The 22363-nt window shown below is 40.6% G+C and overlaps 1 protein-coding gene across 1 annotated transcript in view; it reads right to left on the reverse strand.

Annotated features, from left to right (window-relative positions):
* kctd16b (potassium channel tetramerization domain containing 16b) overlaps window positions 1–21902 on the reverse strand; it is an 85699-nt gene extending 63797 nt beyond the window's left edge. The window contains exon 1 of the mRNA XM_026181513.1: window positions 20066–21902. Within this exon, the coding sequence (XP_026037298.1) occupies window positions 20066–20903 (838 nt within the window). The 5' untranslated portion in view covers window positions 20904–21902. The remainder of the gene's footprint in view (window positions 1–20065) is intronic.
* Between the last annotated feature and the right edge of the window lie 461 nt (window positions 21903–22363).

The raw sequence follows: 22363 nt of genomic DNA on the forward strand, positions 1-22363 counted from the left end.
CACAGCCCATAAGGAAGACTGCAGACATTAGTAAGGGCTTTTTTTTACGATTTCAATATTGCTGTTTTTATGCTTGAAAAAAAAAAAGAATGATCAATCAATGAAAATGCAAAAGAAGTGGTCTTTGCAGCAAGAATATGAAGGAAACACCAGTTTTTAAGTATACAGGTTAATTGTTGACATGCTGTTATTTGTTAGTGCATTAAAATGAAATAAAACAACCGTTTCCATTTCAAACAAACACAGATCCTGAAATGTGGGGTGTGACAGACTTAAATTCACTAAAAGCTGGAAGAAACAGACTCAACGACGTTACAACAGAGTGGACAACAGCAGCGTGCGGCAATTTAAAATAAACCAGACATGAACTTTGATTATTGCTGCACCAGAACCTCCGGTGAGTCTATCAGTTACTCCTAGCTGAATTCAAAAACAGAGCCATCACATCCTGCCGCAGAGGCTTCCAGTACCTCGCCTCTCCAAAATGAAGTCGTTCTGACTCGCATTCATCACACCATAACCAAGTTGATCACAGGAAGTCCTCCGCTCAGCGTGAATGCACAAAGTCATCACTTCAGTTGACTGGTGGCTGCACGCAATATATGAGAAGCATCCATTCACATTAGCACCCCACCCACTCATACCACATCACTCACATTCTCTCTCGGCTACTCCATACTGATAATGGATTCCTGTCTTACCGTAAGCATTTGAGTGTGTGTGTGTGTGTGTGTGTGTGTGTGTGTGTGTGTGTGTGTGTGTGTGTGTGTGTGTGTGTGTGTGTGCGCGCAGGTGGGTGGACAGGCACACATTACTTATCTTGTGGGGACCTACTGTAAATTCCTAATAGAATGTCATTGTGGAAAAGCTTAGTGAAAGGTTAAGGTTAAGTTAAGATTAAGGTAATGCTAGAGTTGAACAAGTTGTAGTTACAGTAATGTTAGTAAGTCTGCAGGAAGTGAATGAGAGTCAGTGTATTGCCCTTTGAAGCTATGAAAACATGCTGTCTCAGCAGCAGTATATGTGTCTAGAAAACATAATGTGCTCCATTTTGTTGATACTTTTGGATAGCGGTGTCTTCATTTCAATATCTGAATGTCATATATGGTCATATATATACATGCTGAACATAAAACTGGAGAGTCAATATAAACTGACATGCCAGAAATGTGACTGACACGATCTCCTTTCAGCTGTTTACTTTATGTTACAGAGAGACACATGCAATTACACAGGCTGACAATTTCCTCTTAAGAATGAGGGTTACAATATGAGACACATCTATCTGTGTAAGCAGGAGGACCAAAATACATCACTGTCACTGAAACAGAATGGGAGGGATGGGTATGCAAAAGCAAACCGTTCAAAACCACTTGGATTTAAAAGCAAACTTCACAAAGAAAACCAACTGAAGGCTAAATGTTAACTAGGGAAAAAAGAGGGAACACCAAAACTGGGAGATTTTAAAAAACCCAAGTTGCTCCAAGGCCACCTGATGCTTTTAATACACGTTATAATCAAGGCTGAGATACGTCTATATCCTTGCTGGTTAGTCAATTGCATCTTCAATTTGTAATGTGTGCCTCCAAAGCAATGATTATAAAATAGTTTGAATGAAGCAACATTCATTTTACCAGTTTTCTTTTAGCCTCCATCAATGATCTGATGATTTAAGTGTCCAAAAAATGAGATTAAATTCCAATTGTTAAAAAGAAATCAAATATTGCTTTTTTTTTCTCATTACTTTCACTTAATAAAACAAAAAAAACCCAAAATGCAAAAAATGATTTAGCATCGCCGAGCTTTAAAATACTTGTGCACAGACATTTATTACCCTTCCATTGTGTTTCTATCTTCCTTGTCTCTCATCCTGCTCTCTCCTCTAATTTATCCGTACTTCTGATTGGCTGCAGAAGCCTCAGTGCTACACATATAAAGCCAGAAAAGACAGAGCATGCAGTTAGCAGTTGACGCCTCAGTCCCTCCATCACCTCTAACAGCACTGGTATCCTTCTGCTGCTTCTCCGGTTTCTATTTATGAATTACGAGCTGAGTTGGGAGTTACTGGCAGTTTTTTAGTTTGATTAGTTTATCTTACTAATATTAGTTTAGGGGAGAAGATGGACTCTATTGTGTGGCTGGCTCATGGTCTTCTTTTGTTTGTTTTCCCCCCCATCTCCCTTGTTTGTGTTTGTGCTTTGTAAGCAATCAAGCTTTCATTATTAAATGTTTGTTGAACTGAAGCAGTTTAGGGATGGATTTAGGGACCGTGACAACAGAAACGTCTAAAAAATGCAGCATAACGGGAATTATTTTCTTTCTCACTCTCTTGTTTTTTTAACTATCAGAACATGATGCCTACATTAACAAAAGTGCAACTCAACAGTCCAGACAGATATTCAGAGATTCAGTTGCGTTGTGCTAGGAGCAAATGCAGCTTCGAAATGCAAGCGTCAGTCAGAGATGAATATCAGACTCAATTCCACCATCAAGCCAGGGTCTTTCTGTGTGTAGTTTGCATGTTCTCCCCCTTTTTGCGTGAGTTCTCCCTGGGTACTCTGGCTTTCTCCAACAGTCCAAAGACATGCAGTTAATTGGAAACACTAAATTGTTAATGTGAGTGTCACCTTGAGGTGACTGCTGAAGCCACATTATGATTGGACTGTGAGCGTCTGCGCACATCCACCTGATAGAAGACCTAAAAAATTATAGCGGGATTAAATACCCCCATCTGACCTGGAAACACATCAGGATTACCCAGGAAGACCTGAAGGACATGGGCGGGGAAAAGGGCATATGGACTACATGCATAGTTTGCTTCAACTGCACTGATTTAAACTGATGAATCTGTTGAGATGCAAGATGGGTCTTGTCCCGTACCAGTTCTGTAAGCAGTGTGTGTGTTTCTGTGTGGATTTAAGATCTAAATCATCTAAACGTCACTATTCATGATTTAAGTCACTGTTGCCTCTGCCATGTGAAAAGTTAAAGATAAAAGGCAGACTGGGGTCAATTTTTTTCAGGATTGTATTATTGCTTTCAGTAGGAGCGTCAGCTGGGGGAAGTTGTAGGACGGAAACAAGAAGAAACAGACAAATGCTTTTTTTGTCATGAAGTATGCTCTAATTGTGGGTAATAGAGCCCTGGAGATCACACATTATACATCACCATATTGTAAGATCACTTCATGTGTTCATGTCATTTTTCAGTGGACGGTGTCTTAGTATGCATGCAAGCTATAGTATAACAGGAACAACTGAAACAAAGTTTCAAAAGAGGCCTATGGATTTCTTAAAAACTTTGACCTTTTCCTTGACTTTCTCTTCACACACCTGGGCAACACTTGCTCACAATTGAGAGCAGGAAGATGGACCCAGCCTCCCTTACAACCAACTCAGTCCTACCCACCCTTTTTGATCTGACCTTTGAAAGTTTTCTTTAGTATTTATGCTACATGTGATTAATGTAAGAGGCGCAAGAGACCAAGAAGTGCATCTTTTCATCCTTAACGTAACTGGGCTACTGTATTGTCATTCCTGTTGGTTGTTGTTAGTCTCTACCTATATTTCTTTGGTGGTAGTAAGCATTAGAAAGGGTTTGAGAATCTACTGAAGAAATAAAGAAATAAAAAGCTTGAGTCAGTGGGAGAGGAGCAGAAAATAAAACACCGCAGAATGAAAAGGACCAACGGGACTGTTGTTTTCTCTGCCCCTGATTTTATTCCTCGGGCACTTGGAACGAAAAAGTGAAGCAAAGAGCAATAATGATAAGGACAGAGAATAGAAAGAAATGGCAGCAATTCTTCCAGAAAGAGAGGATGAAATCACAGCTAAACCCATTTCTTGCAGGATGAAGGGGGCTAAGGAGAAGCAAATACAGACGGGAATATAGTCAGCAAACAACAAAGGTCTCAAGCACCTACCAAACACTCCCATCGTGGGTGGGGGAAATGCAGGGAGGGAAATAGAGAGACGAAGGCTAATAAGCGAAATGACTACACAATGAGACAGAAGCTCAACCCTGAATTTAAAAAAAAAACATCTGTCGGCAGCTGCAACACTGGCAGCTATATCACTCTGTTCACTTCAGGTCTAATGTTTGGAATCAGTAAAACAAGCAGTTGCAGATTGTTTACGGAAGAGAGGAGGCTGTGCTCTCACCACAACACCACAATGTTTTAAATGCTCGGGAGAAAACTGAAACCTATCTGATCTGTATGACTGGCTCAGAATCAAATCCTTAAAGCAGCAGGAAATATGGAAGAGGAAGGTGAGACCTGAGAAGACAAACAAAAAACAGAGAAAAATATGCTTGTGCCCTATATGCTCAACGCCCACTTGTAGATTTCATTCCAAAGCATATTTCTGTGTTGCCACTGAGCCATATCTAAGCATCCATTGATAGTTTGCAATAACGTTAGCTGTAAAACTGCTAAAAACAGAAAACTTTGTAATGCAGCAGACATATACTGAAACCATTACTGGAAAGTTAGCTGTGCTCTGATTAGCCATCATGTGTTTGTTTCTCTGCTGTCCCTTTTTCTGTTTTGCTTCCCCTTTTTAAAAAATGTATTTAGTTCAAGTTATCAGTGTTTGGAAGGAGGGCATTGCATGTAGCTGTACATCACAGATTACTAGTTACGCAGTTTTGAATGTAATGAGCAAGCATTTTAATGTGGACTACATTTTCATCACAGTCCACATCGGACCGATTTGAAAAGGGAAAACGTTAATGAATTCCAAGGAACGACAGTGCCGGCAGCCTGGCCTCGTTCACTGGTTGCAAAGCGATTGGACTGGCAGACAAAAAGTGGTTGAAATTTTGAAAAAGGAAAATAGAAAAGAACTTGTCAAAAACAGTGCTACATTTTGTGCTTACTACAAAATGAATTGAACTGTGCTAATGTGAATGAATCCCCCTCTTCATGGTGTTGCATTCAAGTTCATTATAGTAACTTTGCTAACCCACGTTGTCCGCAAATATAAATGAAGGTATTCCTGCAGAACAAAAGCATGCAGTGCAACAAGATGACTGGTTTAGTCTACAAATATTGTACACATTTTTTTATAAGAGGTAATTAGAATATTTTTGGATGTATCCCATCTCGGTAGCTGTAACTGATTACAAATGCATTTTTTTGTAATTTAATCATCAAAAGAGTTGCTTATATAATATACATAGAATATTCTGTTGCACTGAAAACTTTATTAACAAATATCCAGATGGCCCATGTGGTGTGCTTAACAGCACAGAATTACGATGCCCTAAGTGTTACAGTGAGAACACAAACCACCTGACCAGTAAACAGGAGCTGGAAATCAAAAATCCAAACAAGGCAAAGTCCTCCAAAGGCCTTGAGAAGGTATTAACACTAGCATACTACCCAAAATCACACACACGATAAAAAACAAAACATTTTTAAAGAGATTGTAAGTTCAAAAGTAAATTGAATAGTTATTTTAAATATTCATTTTTGGATTAATGGTTGCCAATTTCATATAAATATTTTTCTTTAGCGTTTGTCTGTTTTTGAGTCTAATTTTGATTGGTTGGTTTGAGCATTGTGGCACATCTCTCCAGCCGCACAATGTTTTTTAGCTGAAAAAAGAAACAAAGCATAGCTGATCACGTATTCATCGTGTATTCATCCGTGAAAGAGAAGTGAGGCTTGGTGAAGTTAAGAAGTAGAACAAAGAAGAGCGTCTGCAAAGGGCGAATGATGTCTGATAACAGAAGGCAGAGTGACATTTGTTTTCGAGTGTCACACGAAAACAGGGGAGTGAACTCTGAAAAGGCTAGTGTCCCCTGTTACACCTCACACACACACACACACACACACACTCACAAGAAAATATAACACACACACACTCCTAATCAGGATGAATGAGATTTGCGCTTCAACAAGGACATGTCATTATATTATGAGACAACTCCATTATTGCTCTGATCCTACCATTTTAACAGCTTAGTGTGTGCGTGTGTATGTGTATTTCTGTGTGTGCGCGTGTTTGTGTGTGTGTGCATGACAGTCTTAATTATTAAAATGGGATCATTGCACCTAAATGTCAGCCTGTAACAGTTTTAATTGACTAAATGAGTTTCTGAAGTGATGGATGTAGATAATTGTCTTGCTCCATTTGCTTGTTTCTCATCCCAGCACACACAAGCATGTTCATGTACAAATGAGCCTGCTGCAGTCCTGAGATCATATCAGTCCCTGGTATGGCTGGCACTTGCATGCAGACACAAAGACAGGTCTGCAGATTGGACTTTTGTTAGCGTTGGTGCCTTGGTTGTGTTGACTTTTGTAAAGGCGCACACTGCTTACTAATCCCTCTAAAGCTTTGGCCAGGTTAATCTAGTAGTAAACAATGTGTCTCTGGGCCAGAATGCTGTCTGATCTTATCTATATAGTCTGTGCGAGTGTGTACTTGCATGCATTTGTGCATATGTGCTGTGGGATGTTTGCACTTTGATGCGGTTGCTGTTGTCCCACAAAACCAATTTATCAACAGACCTCCTGTCTGCAGACCATAATCACACAGGTTCACAGACAGCAAATCATCTTCTACACACAGGTAATACTGGCTTGTGCAGTTAGGAGACCATTACACAGGTTGTATGTGTACATAGGGCTCTCAGTAGCAAACCATTACTTTTTCAAACAAACAGCCAGGGACCTGTTTTGGACTGCCACGGACTGGGCAGTCTACTGTGAACAGCTCTCAGTAATTCATTATAGCATGAATAGTAAACAAGACTGTGGGCTAGATGGGATTACAGTGGACGCTTTGGTTTTCTAAAAATCCTCCTAACTATCAGTCGAAAAACACCTGTTCATTTTCACTCGACTTTGATCAAGCAAAGCTAACCAAAAACCCAAGAAGTGATTATTCAGTGGTCTTTTTGTTTTTATTCACACATATACAGTGGAAGCCCGACTTAAGAATACCGCATTAAACGAAAAATTCAAGTTACGAACGCACTGAACGGCAATATTGTTGCCCGTGTTACGGCAAAATGCCCATGTTACAAAATCCACTGGCTCTGATTGGCCGAGCCCACAATGCCCACAAAGCCTTCCGAATCATGTGACAACCCCTTGGCTTTCGTAATTGCGCTTTGCTGTTCCACTTGAATGACGTATTGTTATTCTAGTTATCAATTAGCCTATTGTTCAGCATCGCTTCACTCAAAAGGCGCGATGGGTGCTTCGACTTCGACGATTTTCGACTTATAAAAGACCCTCGGGAACGAATTAATTTCGTAAGTCGGGGTTATATATATATATATATATATATCTATATATATATATAGATAGATATATATATATACGAATGTATACATGTTAGTTCTAGTTAGGTCCCACACAGATGAGACAAATAGGCTGCAGCCTATGAAGGCATGTGCATGTAAACAAGCTGAAAGTTCTGCTTTCTAGAGAAGAGAGAGAGAGGTGCAACTGTGTTCAGGTATGAACTCTGATCTCAGTGTGATATATTTACCCTGTAAATCCCCCTCAGTCTTAAAAGGGAGCTACAGATGAAAGCAAAGAAAACAGATTACAGCAGAAATGTTAGGCGATGAGGTGGCTTAAGGTTCAGCATGGTATGTCTAATAATTTGTGTGCATGGTAGGTGTTACTTTGTAATGAAGCATTGCACAAAATTCATTCTGGCTGAAATTAATAGGCAGTAGGTACGCTACACAACAGTGAAAAGATTGCCGGTATCTGTTGATACACTAAGTGTGTTTAAGTGAGCGGTCTGATTTATAATCTTTTCTCTAATGAGAGCCATTTTTCATCTGTGAGCTGTTTATATAAAGTTAACCTTCGAGCGTGTGCGAGGGGAGGAGGGATCATGTGTGCATGCATGCCATGCATATGCTTACAGCATGTGTGTGTGTTTTAATGGACAGGGAGCTTCACAGATACTTAGGAATGAAATGGCGATGACAGTATGCTCTAGCAAGCAGCTGAGTACCCTGACATGACAAAGAGGGATTACTAATGAGACACAGTGTAGAAGTTTGGAATAATCCTTAACAGTGGTACTGCCTGCTAAAAGTGTTTAACTGCTTAAATATAGTATATACTCCTTTAAGACATTCACAACTGTAAAAGTGCCCAGACACTCTTCTCTGGAAGCTCCATGACTTATGGTTTCAGGTATCTGTTTAAGATGTAACTGTAATGGCTTGAGATTAATTATTTCTCCTCTTTTGGGCTCTAGCACATTCAGGATAACGACATTTGACAATTATTTGCATCTTTTCTCTCAGTGGTAAAGGAAGGAAATTTGAAACAAAGCCTTTTCTAAGACCAAGACACATTCGGCTGGTATCACAAGTTACCTTTGCAATTTCTGCCAGAGATAATTTCCTCTGGAGTTACTACACCAGTGCCTCTAGCTATCTTAATACACATAAAGACTTCGTTGCTGCTTCTAAATGAAATGGCACTGTCATTCTGCCCCAGGAAGATATAAAGCACCGAGGAATGAAATTACAAGGGTATGACCATATGCTCAAACGGGATGTGGACCACTGCTGTGTGAGCGACAATGTGTGATTCTAATGAGGCACAACAGAATAAGAAATGGTTCCAAACATGATCAAACTGTGAGGTTTCTTTGTGAAGTTTTCTTCCTGATGGAGCTGAATGCAGGTGCTGATGAATTAAAAAGATGAAGCACCTTGGACGGGACTCAGAAAGTGCCACATTACAACCCCCTTCATTTAACTCCAACTTATGAAGGTAAATGTTTGTTTAAATCCATCAATAATTAATCAATAATAATCAGGCCCCATCTTAAATACCTCATTGTACCATATCACACAAATAGAGCTCTTTGCTCTTAGACTGATAGCTTACTTGTGGTTCCAAGGATATTTAAAAGTAGAATGAGAAGCAGAGTCTGCAGCCTTCTAGATGCCTCCTATGAGGAACCAGCTCCAAGTCTGTATTTAGAAGATAGACACCCTCTTCAGTTTTAAGATTAGGCCAGAAACTTTCCTTTTTAATAAAACATATAGTTAGTGGTGGCTCAGATTACCTGCAATAGATCTTGTCTGATATGGGCTTCCTAGGATGCACTGAGTGTTTCTACTTCACTCTGCTTTTAATCATTAGTTATCATTAATCTTTGGCTTTCTTCCACAGTGTGTCTTTTGTCTCACTTCCATCACCCCAACTAGTTACAGCAGATGGCTGCCCCCTTTCTCACATCCCTTTCTGTGCCTCGTTCTGCTTAGAGGTTTCTTCCTGTTAAAGGGGGTTTTTCCTTCCCACCATAGCCAAATGCTTGCTCAAATGGGATCGTCTGATTCTTGAGGTTTTCTCTGAATAAAGAAACTTCTTTAAGTTTTTTTAAAATTCAAGGAACTTAAAGGCAAAAAATTGACAAGATCAATAACATGACTGTTTCAAAACAACAACTTAAAGGGAATCCGTAAAGGGGGGATTAGAGGGAAGTGTAAGAATAAAACTATCATTTAATGACAAACATGATCCACTAAGAGCAGTTTCAGAGATTAGCATCCATCTCATTGTATCCTTATACTTCTTCTATCCACAGTCACCAATAGATGCACATTTCCTAGCCATAAAGCTGCAATCGATGTATTCATATCAATCTTAGCACCTGTTTTAGTTGAACTTGCAGAACGCTGAATACTTCTAGACTGACTGAACTGGCAGCTCGTCAGCATCCTCGAAGATCAGGATCGCGACTGTTGGTCTGCTTTCAGAGGCAGAAACAGCTGTAGTGGATGGTTTGCTGCCTAGCTAGAAAATAGTGGTGGGTTTTGATAATCGATTCATTGATTACAATCGATTCTGGCTTGGATAACGTGATATCGATTCATTAAAATCCTGAATCGATTTTTTTATATAAATGTATTTTGCCCAAAATTCCAGAATCTCAGGTGGAACGTCACAAAATTTTGACAACCACCAAACATTTAAAACAGTAAATGAGAGCAGGTACACGGCTTCTGCACAAAGACGTAAACGCAAAGCACGGACCTGCAGATCAGAATCAGTGAGATGTCGCCTTTCTCACCCGACGGCACGGACACGGTCGAGGCTGAAAGCTGACAGCTCGCTGATTCTGATGTTTCGGCGGGTCCGCGCTTTGTGTTTACACCCTTTTTGCGCTGATTCTAAAGCTGTTAGTTTTATCAATCTCCAAACAATATTGACCGAACCAGCAGCAAAAAAACATCGTCATAGACTCCCTCTTACTTTTGCTGTTTTATACTTGCTGTATACCCTTTACATTGCATTTACAGCCAATCTGGAATGGCACATAGCAGGGTTATTAAAGCATTGATGCATTGCAGGAGCCAGCTGGTGGGTTGAGTTTGTGAAGAGGCTCTCCAGCTGCAGTTTCTGTCATTATGGCAACGCTCCACACCTCGTCGCACCACAGTGCACTTATTTCAACACAACGGGAAAGAGCATCAGCATTATATCAGCTGTGCCACCGCCGCAGAGAGAATAGAGTGCCAGGAGTCACAGAGGAAAAGAAAATGGACTGATAGACGGCTAAGAGAGTAGGGAGTCACCGAGGACTTAGGAAAGCTTGTTGTTGATGCTCCACTGTTACTTTGTTTTGTTTGTGTATTTCTTCCTCTTTCTTTGTCTCCGAGCTTGGTAATTCCCCATATTCTCCAGTGGGAGGGGATCATGGAAAGTTACTCTAGCTACACCAAACATCTAAGGGAGAAGTTCAAAATGAGGCTATGCAAACAAGTACTTCTTTCTATATGATCTACTTGGCCTTTCCTTGTTTCCTTATTGCCCTCTTGCTTTTATATGTGCCAAATTGATTAGAAACTGGCTAAATAAATGCAAAACAATACACAGTTTCAGGATTGGGTTACTTTTTAAGACATCTATCTATAACATATCCCATAACGTATTTTCTATCACTTTCAAAAGGTGAGTAAACTCTATTTCAAAAGTGAAAATTTAGTTCATTTTTTGTTTGCCCTAGACTACTTTTAGAGTTTACCTTTAAGTAACTCTTTTCTTTCTTATCTTGTCATTTTTTTTCCTTCTCTCCCTCTTGGAGCTCTATTGAGGCTTTAACTGAGACAGCTTTAAAAAAGAAAAAAAACACACAGCTGTAGCAGTTAGAATAGCCAGTTCCCAGGTATAAGACAGTCTGTCTACATATACTGAGCCTTGAGAAACCCCCCTTTTCTTTATATCTTGCTAAGATAATGGGAAATAGAGCAATTTATTAAAACTTGCAAAGATGTGTTGAAATTCATTATCAAAAACTGAGACTTACAGGTCTAACTTTCCAGATGGTATTGCAAGGTGGATCAAACTCCATATCCATCGGTTTTGACAAGATTCCCAACACCACTGGCTGAGATACAGCCCAAAACCATGATAGAGCCTCTACCTTGTTTTACCGATGAATGTTGACACTCACTGTTGTACCTCTCCTGTGACATGCTCTGTACATATTGATGAGAATTTGAACATTTGACTTTAAACAGTTGACCTGTTGCCACTGATTTTCAGTCCCATTCTTGTGTAATTTAGCATACTTCACTCTTTTCTGCCTGCTTCCCTTCATATTAAGAATGGTTTCTTGAAGCCAGCTTCACAATAAGATTTCAGCAAACAGTATAGATGACCAGGTGCATCTCCCCAGTCCTATGTCAGGTTTTTTTTCCCTATTTTACAATTTCCTAAAGACATGACATTTTGCTTTGCTTGTTTTTATTTCTGCAGCTTGACCTGCAATAGTCCCGTTTCCAGAAGCTCATTAAGGATACTCTGCCCACCGTGCATGCTGAGATATGTTAAGGTCTTGGCTAATAGCACTTTGGGAATCAGCTTGTTGGTATTTTATGCCTGTCAAACTGTATTATCTTTGGCATTTTTGTAGATTTGACAAAAGAGGAAAAAAAATGGAGCAAATTTTGTGTGTTTGCAACAAGCTGCTAGTAACGAAGTGCTCAACGCTGGTTCTTTTCTCAATTGAGCTTGGTGCCTTTTTATGTCTTTTATGTTTTGTTTGATTCATAGGTCACTGATAAGCAGCTTAAGAAACATAAAAACATTCTTGTGAAAATGGTCAAATCAGCAATTTTCTGAAGTAATATATATGTATGTAGATAGAGAGAGCGAGAGCAAGCAGTATCAGCAGCAGTTATACAAGCAGAAATATTTGTAAGAAGAAAAGAAAAGTGTCCGTATCTGTATTTGTCCCTTCTTTCAGGCACTGAACTGTACCCCCCACCTGCTTCCTCTCCCATTCTGTCTCACTCTAAATAACGCAAACTTGAGGTGTGTGGTGGTGGACTCCCCTGTGGTGCTGAGGCCAGGGTAGCAGCTGTCTCTATCAAGACTCTCCTCAGAGCTGTCATGGCCTGTCTGCTCCTCGGCTAATCACTTCCTACAGGCCTGCAGCACGGGGGCCGCTGCTGCTAATGTCATCACTGACTGGTCTGGGAGAAGCTTGCAGGATTAGCATGATGTAGTTTCACATGGTGATGAGTGTGTCTTTCCGTGTATGTTAGAGCGGTAGAGTGCAGGTGGTTTTAGCTGGCGGCTCAACGGGTGTGCAAATGCCTCAGGTAGTGCAACATGGGTCACACATTATCACATACACACACACAAGCACAGACACCGTAATTGCTGCCACCTGCCAAATCACATTTGCCACACAAGGAGTTACTCGTCTGTGCGTAAAAAGCTAATGGCATAGTGTGTCACACGCCAGCATACATGGGCGCATGAAAGTGGCCATTTGTGATGACACATAATTCACTCACTGGCATGTTCCGCGGAGGTAAAAATAAAGCCTCGATGGAAAAACATCCTGATCCAACAAAATCATTTTTTTCTGAAGACTTTAAATATTTCTTTTTTTGCCACATGGTAGATGTTTTGCTTGAAGGTTCTGCTGTGGTCAACGTTAGCAATTCACTGAAGTAACTGTCACAAGAGATGATTATCAATCACTTCAGCCATGCAACAAATTGCTAAATACACTTTGCATTGTAAGGCTTCAGAGACTATTCAGAATTTGAATAGCCTGAAACAGAAAGAGATTGATAGGTACAATTAGAGGAGAAGAGGATACAGGGTGATGGATAACAAGCAAACGGAGGATTGGAAGAGATAAAGGAGGTTCAGCTTATGGCAAGAAAATACAATTTCCCTGAGTGAAGGCTGACAATGTTGGGAATAGAAGGTAAGTTACCTTTTCATCCACTGTTGCAGTGCCCCTAAGCAAAGCATCTGGAGTCACTGAAAAAGTACAGCCGATAGATTTGCTTCCTTAACATGTTTTTACAGGACAAATATCCAATCATTTTTTTAAATAGTGCAGATTAATACAAATGACATACTCATACAATTCACTTTTTCTACTTATAGCCATGATTTAAATACACAAAGGGATGGTCTCAGGGAAACGGCACATCTAGATCAGGATAAGAAGAAGAAAATGGTTGGATGCATGGATGCATGATTGGGTGGATGGAGTTCTAAACTGTCAACGATATGAACCAGTTTATGAAGTGGCAGGTGAAATATGTCTTAATTAATATGTTTGAGATTCAAGTGTGTGGTGTCATGATGCCAGGATCCAAAGAGCTCTTGAAATATTTTGAATTAATTATGTTACCTTGAGGGAAATCAACTACAAGTGGTGTAGATTTCAAGCAACTGCCATTACATTCAGCACCAACAAATTCAACTCAGGAAGACAAGGATGCAGAAAGACGTCTCCAAGAACCCTAATATGCCATTACAGGATCTGCACATAACTTTAGTAATTTTTGGTGTCACACTGTATCTATCTACTGTCTGAGCTATCTTAACAGCACAATTATTTTTCTTGCCAAAGCAACAGTAGACTTTGGTACAGTTTGGTGCAGGTCAAACAGAACTTTTCAGGAGATGCTGAAATGCTCTGTTTGGCCTAAAGTATGGTGGTGTAAATGTTATGGCTCAGGACAGCTTTGCTGCTTATCTGATGGAAATTTACAAGTTAGAGCTGCTGTCTGCGAACAAATATGCAAAATGTATTTCATATCTTTCCTAAAGGGGAACATATTAGTTTCCGACGTCAGGGCTTTTAGACAAAAACCTTCATTAAAACGCTTCATTAAAAGACCAGATTTGGAAGCCCCAAACGCAATTTCATTGTTCTTGACAATGACAATAAATAAATAAATACTAATACTAAATACTAAACATATGAGATTTCATGATCAAGTGTTTGTCCAAATGTGTCTAAAGATCAGTCATTTCTGTTGTGTATGGGTTTTTTTGTCCTCTGTGTGTGTTCTAAATATAAAATAACAAGATAGCTGACAATCAAGACTGTTTCTGTGCAAAGATTTATCCATGGAAAAAACGGAAGAAAAAACCTTGACACAGCATTGTCTTGTTTAGCCTGCTTTCCCTGAAGATACTCATTTGACTAAAACAAGCAATTAGGTTTTTGGTAACACTAGCTAGCTAATTGTAGGGTGCTTTGGTACACCACCCACTGGGAGGCCTAAGGGAAATGATTCACAGCTGGTAATGGTAACATAGATGTGTCAGGTAGATTGCCTACATGGCCAAAGCTCTTTAAACAACTGAACATTGCACCGACAGCAAATGCGCTTTTTGCAGAGCTCATCACAAAACAACAGGCCTCCGTGTCATGCCATAACAACTTCCACTTTTCAGGGAATACTTTTAACAACATTTTGAACCTAGCTGCAGAGATTTGGGCCATTCAGCCACATAAGCATTAGTAAGGCAGTGAAATTGGTAAGACCTGCAGCTGATGATGCCATTCATCCAAAAGATGTTAAGTGAGGTTAAAGGAAGGGCTAAATACACAGCAGACTTGTCTTTTGTTTTCCAGAACACTGTGGGAAAAATCTTTTTTTATGGAACTTGCTCAGTGCAGGGGTCATTACTAAGGTGAAACAAGAATAATAAAAAATAAACAGCCTAAGATGACAAGTAAGCAAAAGTAGGCACACATAACTTAACAGACTTAACAGTAGTGTACACTAAAAAGGCTGATAGAATACCTCAAATGAGGAATGAGAAATCTGGAGATAAAATAAACAATTACAGAGTCACACAGACAAAGATGTGAATAAGAAGCAAGACAGAAGGCGTGACGCTTCAGTGAGGCATATAAAGGCAACTGGTGCCGCCACAGCGCTCCTTACCCCTGCGGCGCATGTAGCAAAATGAAGCTGAGGAGAGGGACAGTGGGAACCGAGACAAGAGAGAAGAGTTGGGTATGACTGACTAGAGCAAAATGAGGTGACATGAAAAGAAAAGAGACCGAAGACAGACAATGAAGGAGCGGAAGAGTGTGTGTGTGTGTGTGTGTGTGTGTGTGTGTGTGTGTGTGTGTGTGTGTGTGTGTGTGTGTGTGTGTGTGCGTGCGTGCGTAGTGGGGGGGGGGGAGACAGGGGGGTTGATGAGCGAGCCAAAAATGTGACAGGCAGATAAGCATGGGACTGTCAGTGACTGCAGTGATTCCACAGCATTATACAAGCTCCGTAATGCCATGCTTACCTGTGTGCATATCTACTGTGAAGTGAAGTACAGGCCAAAGCACATCTGCCATTCTCCTTTGAGCATGTGGCCTCTAACAAGCTGAACATTTGTCAGCAAAGCCAGGAAGCATTTGTTGTTTGTCAGTAAGCAAGGAAAGGCAGCAGCAGTCCACAGATGTTGTATAAGCAATGTGTGTGTGTGTATGTGTGTGTGTGTGTGTGTGTGTGTGTGTGTGTGTGTGTGTGTGTGTGTGTGTGTGTGTGTGTGTGTGTGTTTGTGTGTGTGTGTGTTCATCTGAGCAGCCCTCAACACCACTTTATTTAGCTTGTTAGTGCTACTTCTGAAGGTTATGAGAGCCAAGAGCCTTCGAGTCATTGTGCTTTATGCCGGCATTTAATGCAGAGCTCTGGACACAGTTCTGCAAATCGTTTTTCTGTTTGATTGTTCATTTGTTTTCTTTTGTTTTTGTTTTTGTTTTGTTTTTTTAATTACTCCAGTTTGCTCTGGGACCACACGTTCATTTGACTGATGTGATTAGCATTGGTTTTCCCCAAGGCCGCTGATGAATGCATGACTCTGTGTTTTTTGAAACCAGGGGCTCTGGCCCTCATCCCAGAGGTGGAAAAAAATGCAGTTAGGTCCATCAGTTTGCTTGTTTTTTTCCTTTTTTATTTTATTTTATTTTTTCAAATATATAATTTTCTACACCACTATACTGGATTCTGAGGTGACTGTAGCTCAGGAGGTAGAGCAGGTCATCTACTAATCAGAAGGTTGATGGTTTCATCCCTGGCTGTTCCAGTGTGCATGCCAAATATCCCTGGGCAAGATACTAACCACAAGATGTTCTCTGATGCATCCATAGGAGTATGAATGTTTGCAACTGTTAGATAGAAAGCACTTCAGCAGAAGCTGTTGTGGATGGGGTAAGTTACATAAAGCGTTTTGAGTGCTCAGGCAAAGTAGAAAAGTGCTACATAAGAATCAGTCCACTTACCATTCCAAATTAATCAACAAGTGACACAACATGCAGAAGATACTAGAATTGAATGACAAGCAGTTTTATGTGTGTGACATGAGGACACACGTACACAAGAGAGGACAATATTTGTTAGGAAGAAAGCCCCAAATAAACCTTTCACAGAGGGGGGCCAAATCAACAATTTGATATTTTTTTAAAAGAATTGATAACAGGAAGGCCAGATTAGACTTTGTCGAGAATATCTAAAACAACCTACAAGATCAGACAAGATTAAAAATAGCAGAATGAATTATGTGAGGAGAAAAAACTAAAAGGAAAGAAAGCTCATGTCAAACAGGCTGCCATTAGTGTTTGTTGATAAAGTGACTCCTCATACAAATAGAAGGATGAATTGTGAAGTGTACGGTGTTATACTGTCCTCAGATTCAGCCAAATGCTGCAACACTAACAGCGCAGCACTTTGCAGTACAAATGGATAATGACCCAAAGCATACTGTAAAAGCAACCCAAGGGTTTCTCAATGCAATGGCCAAGTCAGTCACCTGATCTCAACCCATTAAAGCATGTTTCTCAGTTAGTAAATACAAAACCAAGTGCAAAGACCCACAAACAAGTCTCAGCTGATGGTAAAGCCCTAGCAGAGCATCTCAAGGGACAAAACACAGTATCTTGTTATGTCCCTGGATTCTAAACATCAGGCACTCATTTAAAAATTTCTGAAAGATGTTAGTGTGTCCAGTTACTTTCAAGCCTCTGAAAATGTTGGACTATGTGTACCAATTACTATAAACCCTAAACACTAAAAACAAAACTTTAGTTAAACCCCTTGAATTAAATATGAACGTCTGCATTTCAATCGCACCTTGAATGTTTGATTTAAAATTCTCCATAGTTCTGGACAAAGGCAAAACAGTCAGGTCCATAAGTTTGGGGGCAATGACAAGTTTGTTGATGCACAAAAAAAGATTATTGTAATATTTAATAAAGGCCTTATTTTATTGTATGAACATGTTAAAAAATAAGCGTTTTAGAATGTAATGTTATATGTAAAAATTTGTGCAGATTAGCTCATAAACTCTTTTCGCTTGCCAAACATCTGGAGGATTGGGCATTGAGATGAGACAACAAAGCCAGTGGTGCTAAAAAACTGGGTTAGATGCCTACCTTTTGAAATACAAAATCTTATGAATATAAAACAGTGTCCAATGCTTTATTGCAGTTCTTTAAAGTAGGAGAACGGTCTGCTATGTAATTACAAATGTTTTGGGAATGAGGATGGAATAGGAATTTAGAACATGGCTGCTGCTAAAAACTGCAACAGACAAGCTGATTTGCACTGTTTTCTTTTTCTGCTGGGATAAAAAGGATGCCAGTCAGAACTCTGCATAGAATATAATGTAATTATCGGCAAAATGAACACGTATTCACAAAATACTAAACCGAGAGATTGCAGCATTACGAGTGTTACCTGGGAGATAAGTCGGGTCACAACTCTTATTTTTTAGAACTGTAACCTTTTTTGACAACACTGAAACATATTCTCCTTTATTTTTTTACGTGACGATATCTGGCACAACACTGCTGTCAGCTTTAAAATGTTTTATTTGCATCTATATTCACGATGCTGTCCTCTGTACCTTGCTTATGTGACAAGACTTAAATTTAATATAAAACTGTTGATACATTCAGTTGCACATATAGACCAGCACAGTTTTAATTGAAATAGTCAATATGTGATTGAACTGCAGACTTTCAGCTTTAACTCAAAAAAGTTTCATAAAAGAAGTGCAATCATTTTTTAGGACTTGCAGCCATTTTTATACATAGTCCTTTTCAGACGCTCAGAAGTAATCTGAATTGAATGACAAGACGTTTTATGGCCAAATGAGGTCTCTTCCCTTATTATTTCATGGCAAAATTATGCATATAAAACATGTTGAGTTGATTCCAAGCGTTGAACTTGTAATTTGCAGTTTCAGCTTTTCTCTGACATCTCAAGATGAGATGCCCAGAGATGTCAATGCAAATAAAGGAGGCCATCATTAAACTGGAAACCCCAAATAGAGCTATGAGGGAGATAGGAAAAACTTTAAGAGTGGCAAAATCAACAATCTGGTGCATAGAAAGACCACAGAAGTGCATGACTGCAGGACTATTTCTCCTTGACTGAAATAAAATCCTTTGAAATATCCATCCAATAACCAACAAACTGATTTTTTTATTTAAAACACTCTGTTTAGGTGTACAGTGGCAAAATTTAAAGAAAAATGTGCCATTTTCCAAAAAACCTATGAACCAAACATTGTTTCCACATTAAGAAACTGAACGGGATGGTAACTATGAGCAGTATAGGATCCCATAGTCTACATGTACTCATAATGCTATGATATAATTCCTGATCAAATGCAGTGAGGTAGTTGAGTGACTTGGTTTTATCTTATGTCAAATCAAATCTGAGGCCTTTTTATTTCCAGAATTGTTCTTGGTTTCTTAAAAATGCCCCCCTGCTACCATTTCAGGGGTTGTGTGACAAAAGCTTTGCCATCTAAGTAGTCAGGTACTGAAAACTTAAGCACATCCAGAGTATCAGTATGACATTTGTCATCAATTATATACTCTCAGATTAAAAAATATGGATGTTTTTGTTGCCTCGTAAAATCTTATGAGAGCCAGTATAACAGTCATGATGACATCTTCTTTACTACCACTCTGCCAGCAGCTACTGAGCAGCAAAGATGGAAAAATGGAAGGAAAGCAGTAGCAAAAGCTATGAGGGAATGCAAGAAGTTGAAAAGATGGGCTGGATAAAAGCAGAGAGGAGGTGGAATAGCAAATTGTACCATGATAAGAAATGGCAAGCATTGATGAATCACTGCTCTCACAACTGCCTTGGCTCAGATGGTTGTGAAATGTTTAAAATCTGGTTAAATCGTTTGAAATATAAGAGCCCACTGAAGGCTGCAGCATGCTGTAATAGATTTGAACACGCCAGAATCGGAACACAGACTAGCCTGTCAATCATGTGTTAGCTGCGAAGCTTTCACTGCTTCCAGGGAGAAGTGGAAAACCTTTGCTTAACCTCAATTACAGGAAATGATCTCTAATGGGTTTCGCTCCACAAACTTCAACTGAGAATGCAAACCTGACTCTGCAGCTGTGCTTGCATTTAAAGAGGAAGATCCAGGCTACCTACAGGGCACAGAAATGTGGAATCCATGCAAGGAATTTATATATAATGGTTCTTTATCGTGGAAATCTTCCAGGCTGCTGGTCAACGAGCAAATCTGCTGGCAGAAGTCAGGTGTAAGAGCACTGCCATACAGACAATCGGATCTCACCACCCACTATAAAGTGACTGGCACGCTCACACCAGTCAAAAGAGTCCACAGCTAGGAAGGCCCACCCATCCCCAGAGCTAGATATTCCCCTCACGCCAGCTGACAACCCATGTGCGCCTTCTAGCGGCGTTCCAAGTTTGCGTGTGCGTGCACGCCTGCAAACGGTGACCTTTCGTTCACTAAAGCACCACTGTGACTTACGGTAGAAAACGTATTCTGTGTAGCTGGACCAGATCTTGTCCTCTGTGTGCTGGTTGACGAACGAAGCTGTGACTGACGAGTTGCAGGCCACCATTTGGAAACCACACTCCGACAGCATGTCAAAAGCTCTCTCCAGGTGCTTGAACTTGAGGTAAAACCGGGAGGTGTACCGATCCGGGGTCCTGTCCGGGTCCCTGCTCTCGTTCAGCGTCTCCCCAAACACTTCTTTGGCAAGGGCTACCCTGCCGCATATTAGTATCCGAGGTACCCTCCTGAACTTGGCGTCACTCTGACTCTCACGGCCCATGGTGCACGACCCTCGATACCCCACAGTGATGAACCCGCTCTTTCTGTCCGCGGGAACGAGAGAGGGTGGCGGGCACTGCCGGTGGTCGCTACCCTGGGACCCATCTTCATAGTCGCTGTGGAAGTAGTCGTCCGGGCTTTGCTTGATATCCTCAGGGGTCAGCAGCTTCACCAGGTCGGGCAGCTGGAAGTATTCAGCCTCTTTTCTGAGCCTCCCTTTTTCCGGGAAGTGGTCCGGGAGGACAACTTGCTTATCCCGGAGGTAGTCCAACACGTACCGGAATAAAAAGCCATCTCTGTCAATGAAATATCGACCCTTGGGGTCTCTTGCTAAGTCGTTAGATGCGTCTTTTTTAGAAGAAAATAACTTACCGAGCAGCGAATTCGGGGTGCTTACCAAAGTTGAGTGACGCGTGTAATAAACCTGTCCCCCGACGTTTAATTCAACAACATCTGGGAAACTGTTCTGAACTGATGCCTGCTCTTTGGGATTAGTCCTGCAGTTTAGACTCAGCGCCATCGTTTCCGTCATGAACAGCTCCAAGCAGGCTACACACCTCTTTCAACCACAAGTCTCAAAAAAGAAAGAAAGAAAGAAAAAAGCGATGGGTCCGTGTCAAAAGTTGCCCGAGCTGAGCCCCCTGTTATTTTGACGCAGGACCTCCAACTTCATCTCACAGCGATCCGAATGAGCATTTTTCATGGCTGCATTGCCATTATCACCTACCAGTCTTTAACAGTTGTCGAAAATGGAGAGGAAGATGTCACTTCGTAGTCTCGACGGCAAAACTGAAAAGAGCAACTTGAATGGAGTAAAGAATCGTCGTTGTAAGAGAGGATGAGTGTATTCTGGCGCATCAAAAAGCTGACTGCATTAGTGGTTGTGGGACTCCCTTCGCCTCTGGGAAAAGAGCATTAGCCTACATGGAAAACCAGTGAGTGCTGGAAGAAGGCTATTTGACCGGATGGAGGGGGGGAAGCACTTGCCTTGCTTGCCTTTTTAGTTTTTGAAAGTAACATCCAATAGGAATATGTCCTTTTCCACAAACGCACGTAACCAGAAAAAAAGTCGAACAACTTATTTTAGAATCTAGCCAGAAATGAAAAAGGTGCAAATGCGACGCTGTCACTTTTCTCTTTTTGTTTTGTTGTTTTTTTTCTTTAACTTCCTTTCAAGAGCAGACGATTTTGAAGGTTGTAGAGACTGACAGGAGGAGGAAAAAAGCCTTTCAGTGACGAGAAACCTCGCAGAGATTGCAAACACAGTCCTCTAATCATTTTGTCTGTAGCTTGTCACAACATCCAGACATGTCGCCTGGTGCGCGCTGATTTAAAGTACCCTCCTATTCATTAAAAAAACACACACACAATAAAACCCATATACGACTCTTTTTCTTTTCTTTTTTTATGTCCTGAAGAGGTGTTAAAACCTCCGTTTGGATTTCTTTTTCTTTCTTTAAAGCAGTAGAAAGGACCGAACCACTGTTGGCTGCATTACCGGGAACTGTCCGCGGTACTGAAACGAGCATCTCTCTCTCTCTCTCTCTCTCTCTCTCTCTCTCTCTCTCTCTCTCTCTGTTTCTCTTTCTCTCTCTCTCCCTCAGCCCCTTCCCCCCTCCCTCAGCACACACACCCTAACATACACTCTCCTCACTCTCCTTCGCATACACTTGTACCGCCTCCCTTCCCCTACAGAGTTGGGTGGTGTCTTCAGTGTTGCCCCTTCTCTCCTACATGTACCCGCATGCAAACGCAGGCATCTGTGTAAGTAAACCCCGCATGTGAGCAAAAATCATTTGTCCCTATTTGAATATACAGCACACTAAAGTTTGCTATATTAGCCTATGCCATTTGTAATACTAGCACCGCTGTATGCAAATGTGGGGAAACTGGTGCTGTCGTAGGTTAAGGAGCTGCAATGAAAAATATATTTTTTTTAAGATTTCCCAGCCGCTTACAGTGCATAGAGGAAGAAATGTTCCATCCATCGCT

The sequence above is a fragment of the Astatotilapia calliptera genome, chromosome 10 (genome assembly GCF_900246225.1).
Source record: "Astatotilapia calliptera chromosome 10, fAstCal1.2, whole genome shotgun sequence".
Lineage (NCBI taxonomy): Eukaryota > Metazoa > Chordata > Actinopteri > Cichliformes > Cichlidae > Astatotilapia > Astatotilapia calliptera.